This window comes from Corvus brachyrhynchos, unplaced genomic scaffold (assembly GCF_000691975.1).
Source record: "Corvus brachyrhynchos isolate BGI_N302 unplaced genomic scaffold, ASM69197v1 scaffold92, whole genome shotgun sequence".
Lineage (NCBI taxonomy): Eukaryota > Metazoa > Chordata > Aves > Passeriformes > Corvidae > Corvus > Corvus brachyrhynchos.
Genome location: NW_008236973.1, coordinates 4,780,237 through 4,790,746, shown reverse-complemented (window position 1 = coordinate 4,790,746; position 10,510 = coordinate 4,780,237). Strand labels below are relative to the sequence as shown.

The 10,510-nt window shown below is 45.7% G+C and overlaps 1 protein-coding gene across 2 annotated transcripts in view; it reads left to right on the top strand.

The window, feature by feature from the left end:
* Positions 1-665: 665 nt before the first annotated feature.
* The window catches only part of PLCXD1 (phosphatidylinositol specific phospholipase C X domain containing 1), a 19,321-nt gene continuing 9,476 nt past the window's right edge, over positions 666-10,510 (top strand). The window contains exons 1-3 of one of the 2 annotated variants that reach the window (XM_017728573.1): positions 666-686; positions 5,975-6,117; positions 9,485-9,621. In XM_017728573.1, coding sequence (XP_017584062.1) covers positions 6,006-6,117; positions 9,485-9,621 — 249 coding nt within the window. In that variant the 5' untranslated portion in view covers positions 666-686; positions 5,975-6,005. Of the gene's footprint in view, positions 687-842; positions 1,060-5,974; positions 6,118-9,484; positions 9,622-10,510 lie in introns of those variants that run through there. The other variant, XM_008629338.2, reaches the window with a different exon arrangement.

Sequence of the window (10,510 nt, the reverse complement as noted above, 5' to 3'; positions counted from 1 at the left end):
AACTGATACACATAACTGATATGTAAGTGTCACCCTGAAGCCCAGGCAGCCCTGCTGTCCAGGGATTCACCAATGGGAATGACTCATTTAGCTGAATGTTCACCTGATCTTGCTGCTGTTGGTACCACAGCAAGTTTTCTCTGTACATATACACTGCTCTGCCTCATGCAAAAATGAGATAGTGAAGAAGACCTATCCGGAAAATACATCCTTGCATTAAGAAGCACAACACTGCAGCAGCCCGAAGTTTTGCTAATCCCAACTGCAGTATGATCCCAGAGAAGTTAGATCCCAGTTCCATTGCAGGTGACCCTCTAAGAATGCTGCTCTGTGGAGAAAGGGGAACTAATCTTCTCTATCCATTCTTTCAGCTGGAGTTTCAGCTCACCATTCTCCACTTAGGGACCTGTGTGTTTTAGTGTGCTTTTGGAACACTAAGAGGTAGGTGAGATCCTTTCTCCGTCTGTCTGGGAAGGCTGAGAACACACCCTGCTTCCAGAACTGCACCGAGGATTTGCATGTTTGCCTCTACATGCCATTCACTCACTTATTTATCTCCTGCCTCTTTACACAGAATAGCTTTTTGAAGAGCTTGCCAAGATTTGTGCCAGGTGCCATCGTGGGTGAATTTCACCACAGCTGAGGGCCTGACAAGCTTTGCTGGACAGACACAGCAGGAAATTAAGGTACTTTTAATGTTTACATATGTTTGTGAATATTTATTTTAAGCCTTCCTGCATTAATAGATTCCAAATGCACCAGAAGCATGGCACACGCTGCTGCTTTGCGCTTGCCCCGCCTGTCCCTGCCCGCAGGCTCCTCCTGGATCAATGCCTCGTCAATCCAGAGAGCGGCTCTGCGCTTCGGGCAGCGCCACTTCACCAGAGCCACTTCTGCTCCTCTTCTTCACCAGTCCCGCCCCTTCTTCACCTTCCTCAAACCTGCGGCCACTTGAGCCGGGCAGGGCAGCTCCGCCCCGCCTCGGTGCGGGGCCCCGGGCGAGCTGGGGTGCGCACGGCTTCCCGAGGAGCCGACGTGGAAACGGAATCGTTCCTCGGAGTGAGTAAAGCAGTTGCGAAGGAGAGAGAGGGAGGGAGGCAGGGATGCGGCTCCGCGGAGGGTCGGGCAGCGGCAGGGGACGCGGAGCCCTGGCACCCATCAGGGGCTGGCAGCTCCCTCCTCGCCGGGGCTGCTCGGGTACTGCTCCTCACCGGGTTTCCTACAATTCCCGTGACGGTTTTTTTAGCTTCTGGGTCGGCTGCAGCATATGTTTTACGGGTGTCATCATGAATCGTTCTTTAATCCTAGCTCCCTCCCGGAACTGCGTTGGCAGGCATTTGGCCGTGTCCCAGCGCTCCGGGCCGGCGGGGCTGGGCCGTGCAAGGCACACTCCGGCGGGGCACAGCCCGGGCGAGGGACAATCAACCCGATGCTCTCGGTGTCCTGGGGCTGGAGGATGGTGATCTCTAGCGGCTTTACACGTCTGCATGTTTTAGTGCTTGTTTATTGCATGCGTCCCGGTAAAGCCCTCAAAATGTAATTGCTGCCTTCGTGCAGAGCACCCAAGGAGAGTCAGACAGCTGATGTGAACCAGGGGAGCGAGGGAAGCTGGGGTGGGTCGTTCCTGACTGGAAGCCAAGCGCCCACCAGAGAGCAAATTTAACTCTATCACTCTCATTGCTCAGCGAGGAGAGAAAAATGTAATGAAAGGCTCGTAGGCTAGGATAAGGACAAGGAGAGATCACTCACCAGGTACCATCACAGGCAAAGCAGACTCGACTCCGGGAAATGATTGAGTTCATTACCAATGAAATCAGAGTAAAGTAATGAGAAATAACCAGCAAATCTTAAAACACCTGCCCCCCACCCCTCCATTCTTCTTGGGTGGAATCACTTCTGATTTCCTGACTACCTCCTCTAGCTGCAGTGGCGCAGGGGAATGTGGAATGGGGGCTGAGGTCAGTTCATCAAGTATTGTCTCAGCTACTTCTTTCTCCTCAGGGGGAGGACTCCTCACACTCTTCTCCTGCTCCAGTGTGGTATCCCTCCAACGGGAGACAGTCCTCCACAAATTTCTCCAATATCAGTCCTTCCCAAGAACTGCAGTCCTTTGTGATCAGCTCCAATGTGGGGTCACAAGTCCTGCTAGCAAACCTGCTCCAGCATGGGCTCCTCTCTCCATGAGGCCCTGGGTCCTGCCAGGAGCCTTCTCCAACATGGGATTCCCATGGGGTCACAACCTCCTTTGGGCATTCAGTGGCTTGCTCCAGTGTGGGGCCTTCCACAGGCTGCAGGTGGAGGAATCTGCTCCAGAATGGATCTCCGTGGGCTGCTGGGCACAGCTGCCTCACCATGGTCTTCATGATGGGCTACAGGCAAATCTCTGCTCCAGTGCCTGGAGCAAGTCCTCCCCCTCCTTCTACACTGGCCCTGGTGTCTGCAGAGTTGTCTCACATATTCTTACTCCTTTTTTCCTGGCTGCTGTTCCACAGCAATTTTTTCCCCCTTCTTAAATTTGTTATCCTAGAGGCTCTACCACTGTTGTTGATGGGCTCAGCCTTGGCCAGAGTCAGGTCCACTCTGGAGCCAGCTGGCATTGGCTCTGTTCTACATGGGGAAAGTTTCTGGCAGCTTCTCACAGAAATCACCTCTGTAGCTTCCCCCACTACCAAAATCTTGTCGTGCAAACCCAACACAGTAGTTTATCACAGTAGTCTGCGTAGGGTGGACTTACCTGTCTGGAAAAGAGGCATAAAGACACAGTTTTCATTTGTGAAGTTTAGGATTTAGTCATGAGAGGCAGCAGCTAATGTCTGCAGTTTCATTTCTCCAGGCAAGCCTTGGTTTATCCCTAAAGGTGGCCCCTCTAGCACAAGGCAGCAGCTGAGTTTGGAGGTGGCAGTGTGAACACCTAGGGCTTTGCATTGCATGAGGGAGCAGGACAAAACTTTTGGTCCAGTCACTTTTGTACAGGACTTGATCAGCAGGTGGCCATGGTGCATCTCCTGCCATCCACTGCCAGTGACTGCCATCCCCAGTCTCAGGGTACTGTGGAAGAAGAAGAGGAAGAGGAGAATGAGATGTGAATCTCTCCTGTGTCTCTGTTTGCAGGACCGCTTCATGTCTTGGTCTTGCTGTTTCTGCTCTCTGATGGCTTTCCTCAGGCCCAGCAGCAGGACACTCCTTGTGAAGTGTCCTGGTCCCACAGAGGCTGGGGCATTGATGGCAGCTTGTGCCAAGCTGAGAACCTGCTGCCCATGGGCTTTGGCTGGGCAATGCCAAGGGGTCTCTTGTACAGCTCAGCAAATGCAACTGCAGGGCTTGATGCCTCTGCAGGGACTTCCTCAGCATGGGCCAGTGCTGGGCTATCCTGATTCTGTGGTGAACTGGAGAAAGGGACCAGCATGGCAGAAACCCAGCTTTTTTCTGTCAGCTCTGAGGCTGTGCCTGTGTTAGCCCAAGCAAGGCAGTGAGACCACATGGCAGGAGGAGAAAGTGGCAGCAGGCAAACCTGCACCCTTGGATGCATCCTGGGGGTGCTGTTGGTGCAAAGGAGCCTGTGCCAGGACAAGGTGTGACTGCCTGGCAGGGCTAAAGGGTCTTGCTATGGGTCGCTGGGGTGATGGATGGCTCTGGGGGAGCATGGCTTTGGGGAATTGGAGAGCCCCAAAGGCTCTGGAAAGGGAACTGCAAATCCCCCCTCAAAAAAGAGGGAAAGCAATGCTTATTCTTAGGTTTCTAGTCTGCATACAGGACCTGCATAAGTGCTGCCATATGCTGGGGTGTTGCCATCTCACAGCTCCTGTCAGCTTCAGAGCTGGAGAAGAAGAGAGACCATCCAGTCTTTTGGAACTACTAAACAGCAATGCTGTTTTAAGCACCTGCAGCCCCTGTCCACGCTGATACTACTTGGTACAGAGACTAGAGCAGAGCAGCTGTGGGTGAGCAATGGTGTGTAGTCTGATGAAGTATGAAACACAGCAAAAGGTGAAAAAATGAGCTGCAGACATCTGTTGTCTGAACAGGGTTCTGTGGGGGACAGAAGCTCATCATGTTGAAGAGCAGAGCCAGAGGATAGGTGAATCGATCTGCCTGAGATCTGAACATCTTTCCAAGAATAAGAATAGCTGATATTGGTCATATAGAGACCATTTGTTTATGCAGGACAAAAAGGATCTGCACTTCTTTTTCCCCTAAATAAATCTATGGGCATTTTTCCACTTGACTTTGCACTAGGCCCATCAAATACCTGTTTTTTAAAATAAGGAGACAAAAGGAGCAAGAGAGGGTTTAAACCCCTTTTCCTCTGCTTGCGCAAAGGCCTCGTGTGTATGGATAACCTCAGAGGCAGATGCTCTTCACCAGGAGTAAGGCCCAGGTTACACACCAGCCACGTGCAGCCTGCGTCACTGCACCGGGGGTGCCAGGCATTTCCCTCTGCTGGCACGCTCCCATTCTAATCTAAACTGGCCTGGCTGTACTCAGAGACATCAACTCAAAGACACACCGAAGGCACAGCAAGGTAGGCTAGGCAAGTGATGCTATGATCACTGGCAGGTATAAAAGCAGATTGTATCTTTATGTGTGGTATGGACATAAAACTTAGGAATGCAATTCCTAAAGTTGCCTTTCAGATGACCCTGTGTGACTACCAAAAGAACAAAAATCTATCACACCATGTTTAAGGAAATGTCCTTCATATGAGCACTGTGGCTTTCCAGTATATAAGCAAAAACCAACCACCTCCTAGGAGAAACAATCTTGAATGAATATACTAAGATGCAGCAAAAGGGACCAGGGACCTGCAAGTCCCTGTGAGGGTGTTTGCAGAGTACAAAACCTGCAAAAATACGTATCTTACTGCCATTGCTGTGGCAGACAAGAAGGAATCATTTATATTGACAGCTTTTTAAAAAAGGATTTAAAAGGAAGCTGTGATATTAATGATGGTAATTATAATTAATTAATGTGATAATTAATGATGGTGCCATGATCTAAAAGAAATTCTCACACTTGCTTTACAAAATAAAGCCTTGAGAGCAGTGAAAAGAAGGAAGGCTCTAATCCCCAGACTACCACCTGCTCTTGGAACATCCTAGGAAAAAAAAACCCAAAACACAGAGAGGTTATTTTTGTGTTCTGCATAATCCAGGAGATCATAAAATGAAAAATTAACAGGATAACTCTAGTAGGCCCTGGTGATGCCATGATTTCTCATCTGGGTTTCATCCACTGGCACTCCTGGCATGACCACTGCAAATTTTGCAGGAGGTCCCCGAGAAGAACAGTTCCAGAGTAGTTTCAGGAAGGCCAGACCAAACTGAAGTACTTATGATCATGGACTCATAGGGGTGATAAAAACACCTTTGGTGTTCTCCAAACTGGGACTAAGGAGAGAAAGGTTTTCCCCTTTTGACCCCAGACCAGCATGACCTGCAAATCCGGTGTCCTGACATCTTTGTAAAGGCTTTTCATAGAGGTACTCCTGTGGCACCTGGTTGGATCCTTCAAAGTAAGTGTTCTCCAGGGACCTGAGGATAGCAGACCCAGCCCCTGTCCCAGCCCTGCCATCAGTCCCCTTGCTATGCTCCTGGGGCTGCAAAGGGTAAAGGAATGGTTGCAGTTTCACACTGGAGGGAGGTACTCCTTGTGATTTCACAATAGCCAATATAGACAGTAATTTCTCCATACCAATGAAACTGTGTATATTTGTCTTGGCTCTGTTTTTTCTTTCACTTGGTCAGTTTGCAAGCCTGAACCTGGAACCCACCCTTTGGAGTTGTGCTAGGAGACAGTGTTATCAAAAGCAGCATATGTCGTGGCTGATAAGCTCTTGACATTTTTCTGCAACTACTTGAGAGAAGGGTTGGCATTTTTTAACATCTATAAATCCACCCTACACAGGTGCAATGTCATTAATTCAACCACAGTATATGGAATGGTTTATTGTTTTTCTTTTCTTTTTCCCTCCCAGGACACCATATGAAGTGCCAGAGCACATACCAATGGAAGGCCCTTTGCAAACCTTCACTCACGTGTGCCATGAAAATGGTCAATGGATGTCACAGTTGCCAGAGAAACTCTGGGATATTCCCCTCTATAACTTAGCTCTTCCAGGTAAAGATTAACTTTGCTGCTCCACTGTTTTGTTAGCTTGCCATTTAAGCATTGGAATATCCTGTTTGTCCCATTTCAGAATGGCTACGTTTATTATTTGGGTCAGTGTGTGGGGGAGGGTTTGTGTGATGTTATGTGAATAATGTTGGTCTGTAATGTTTGGGGTTTCTTAGAGGGGAGGAGTAAAAAAAGAATTTTTTATTGATTTTTAGAAATGAAAAGAAAGAGGCACTTTTTTTCAGTCCCTCTGCATCATCTTGTTAGATACTGTTAATAATCTAAGGATTGACTTATTTGGGCAATGATAAAATTTTCCTAATTAATTCTTGCTACTTCCTATATAATAAAATGTGTCCAGAAGGGGAGAAATAACATTTTACCTTATTATTTGTTTCTTTGTCCTGTCTAAAAGAAGCTGTGAAGTTGCAGAAAAAGGAGAATTGAGACTTGTAGTTAACATGTTTCTATTAATGCAGACTGTTACTTTTCTATATGATCCAGCTTATAAACACTGGATTTATTGTATTATGCGTAAAAGCACTTAAATGATACCTGTGTATCATTAACCTTTCTTTGGTCATATTATTGCTTCTTTCTGCTGCCTTGATTTTCTTCCCCCTCTCATTCTGTCAAAAAAATTTATGATAGAATGTGATTTCACTGGCCTTGGGGAGGCACTGGAGGACCATCAGCTCTTGAGTGGTTCCCTTTGCCTCCATATAAAAATGGTATTAAAGAAAAGTCTAGCCCATGTTTTCTCTCATACCTGTAGATGTGATGGGTAGTTTGGGTGGAAAGCAGCACAACGTGTAGATGAATGTTTTATATAGGCCACAGGATCATAGGTTAATTTTAGGAAAGGTATAAATTTAGAGATAGTGTGAAGTGTTGTCTTCAGTGGGTAGAGCCCTGGCAGAACCCAAGAATTGTAGTGTTTTGGCTTTTTTCTGCCCATTAGTTGTGAACTAATGGAGTGTGAAGTTCCAGTTAAAATTGAAACCCAGAAACTTATTTTGTGGTGGCTTCTTAGATATGTAATTTGAATTGATGTTAGCTTCAAAACAAGCACATCTCTGTTTAGGATAAAGCCTATGTAAGAGGACCAGTACAGGTGCTATAAAAAATATCTAGATTTCTTATTCAACCATCAAGAGGAGAAAAAAGAAAATATATATCTATCTTATGACTGAAGAAAGAAGGTAATAGTATTCTCTGTTTCTATTTTTTATTCTGTTCCTATTGCAAAAATCCTTCAAAAAATCAGTAGCACACTCGATGGGATTTTGTTTCTCTGGAAAAGGAGCCATGTTGTTTTTGTAAGACTTTCGCTTGGTGTTTCTTGGCCATCCTAGAAAGTGGAGAACATGCTGATGGGTTTGTTTGACTTCCTGGCTCTCCTCTAAGGGTGACCTTGTTATTCTTGCAAATGTTTGTTGTTCTTGTGAACAACATGCATGCAGGGAGAACAGGAATGAAGAATAGTTGAAGGCAGGTTCATTTCAGCAAACATTAGAGGAGTTTTACAGAGCATTGCAGGCTATTAGCTTGGAATATTTTGGTGTCTGTCCACCTGACCTACAAATCTAGCCCAAGTCAGAACACAAACAGATCACGACCAACCAGGTCAAGACAGCTCTGGCAGGTTTCCAGAGGGTGCAATGACTGGGGGAAACCCAGTTTGGAAGTGGAAGTTTATCTCATAGAAGGCATGGGAGAAACATGACAGAGTGGATTCTGAAAGCATGATGAGGAGACAGCGGCAAATCTCACTAATTAGTGTTGTGCTTGCACCAGAATCAGCACAGTGCTGCTGGGGAGGTGTTGCTTCAAGGTCTGGAGCTACTTGGCTTGGTGCTAGCTCACTATCTTTGCATCATATGTGTTGTGTCATGGATGTACCCATCTTCCTTTCATTACTGTACCTCACTGACACCACAGAGGACTCGTGAGTAAAAGATTACTATCCGTTTGCTGGTTGGCATCTGTAGATGCAACACCCATCAAGGGAATCCTGCTCATCTCTCTCAGACTTGGATTTGGTCCATGGGTATTTAATAGTTTGACTCTTATATCTTCTGACACCTACTTCTTTTATTGCATGTCCTCAATATCAATCTCCCATCTGCAATGAGTGTGGTTTGGGTGTTTAAAGCAATAAAATAGATCAAAAATGGCTTTTAGAAGGTGGAAAAAATGGAGTGAGACATCAAACTATTATTGACAGCTTCAAAGAATATTTATTTCCAAACCAATCCTTTTTACTTTGTCTACTAGAAATATTACCACTAGCACCGGTAAGACTGACAATTCAAGAAAGCAGTTCCTAGCACCAGTGAACAATTAGTTTGACAGAAGACTTAAACCCCAAAATGATAAACAGATTGTTTGCAGATACTCTCTTAAGATCCAAGCAAGTCACTTCACTGAATTGTTAGCTTTTCTTATTGATGCTTTATAAAACTGGAAGAAATAACGGAACAGAAAAGCTAGCAACATCACCAGTTCCCTGTCCTGAAGAAATTGTGAGTTGCAATAGTTTCATCTAAACATGATGCAAGAGATGTGTCAGATTTATTAAGACTTCAAGGAAATAAAATATTTGTGCAGGCTATTGTTGGCTCTGATGCCTGTGGAATTCCTTGTGCTGGAAAAAGTCAGGTAATTTTTGAAGTCCATCAAATGAGGATCTTGTTCATCTTTCACTCATAAACTTAGACTTGGATTTGCCTCTGAAACCTTCAAGCACCCACCTTGTTTGTTGTTTTTGTAGGGGAGGTGGGGGGTTTAGTTCAGGAGGACGTTTTTACCAGGTATTTAAGATAATAATATTTAAAGTGCCAAGTTAAGTGTTGGTCCAGTCAAAGGTGTAAGAAGATGAATTTCTGCTTTCAATCACATTTTCCCGTGTAGAGATGAGGGTATTGGAGAATGAAAACCTGCATTTGGACAACTCTGAAAATAGGGCAAATTCTAGATAAATTTAGCCTTCAGCTATTTATTCCCTGAAAAAAAAGTGTTTATACATCAAGATAATTACTTTGGGGGAAGATGCTATTTGAAACAGACCATTTTGTTGTGGTTTGCGGCAAACAATAGTAATGTGGAGTTTAGATGGGGGCTGCTTTATTGAAAGTCTCAATGCCTTCCCTTCACAAGGATTTCACACTAAGTTTATTAATGTTAGGTGAGCAACCTCTGTAGAAAATTCCACCTTTTTGCCGTAACTACAGAGGTTCTCAGACAATATAGGTGTGTGGCTCACAAATGGGGTGGCCTATCAGGTGTGCACATGAAATGTAGCCATGGAATGTGGTCTTGACTAGTTAAGAAATGAGATTTTCTGTACATTTATTTTTGTGTTCTACAGGGAGTCATGACACTATGACCTACTGTTTGGATAAAAGCTCTGCTGTTAGTGGCAATGAGTCCAAGCTGGTGAAGTTTTTAAGCAAATGCCTGCCATGCATTGTGCACCCCATTATCATGAAGTGGTCTACAACACAGGTAACCATCATCTGGCGTTCTCTTCTTGGCTTGGCAAAGCTGAAGCTTGTGCTGCAGGGCTGAGAGTGTACAATGACAGAATAGCCTGCTGCCCAGAAATCTGTGCTCTCATAAGATGCCGTGCTCGGGTGTTGTGGTTTAACCACAGCCACCAACTCAGCCCCGCACTGCTGCTTCTCGCTGCCCCTGGGTGAGATAGGGGAGGGAGCTGGAAGGGAAAAAGCTGGAGAGCTTGTGGGTTGAGATGAAGACTGTTTAATAGGTAAAGCAAAAGCCACAGGTGCAAGCAGAGCAAAATAAGGAATTAATTCACCACTCCTCATGGGCAGGTAGGTATTCATTCATCTCCAGGATAGCCAGGCTTCATCATGGGTAACGGTGTCTTAGCACGACAAACACCATCACTCTGAACGTTCCCCCTCTTCTTCTCCCCCCAGCTTTATATGCTGAGCATGACTCCTTATGGTGTGGGATATCCCTGTGGTCAGTTGGGGTCATCTGTCCTGGCTGTGTCCCCTCCCAACTCCTTGTGCTTCCCCAGCCTCCTCACTGGTGGGGTGGGGTGAGAGGCAGAAAAGGCCCTGACTCTGTGTAAGCACTGCTCAGCAATAGCAAAAACATCCCTGTGTAATCAACACTGTTTCCAACACAAATCCAAACCACAGTTCTGTTCCAGCTAATATGAAGAAAATTACACTTCCTTATCTAAATCGAGCACTTTGGAGTATGAGATAGGAGTCACACATGCCTGATCATCTTTTCTGAGGAAAAAGCATGCAGGTGAGGCAGGGATGATACTTAAACAAAGATGTTGCTTAAAGCTGGCCACTTGTTACTAGAAACCCTTTTTCACATGTTTATTGTTGTGGTGAATAACATTTAATATTAA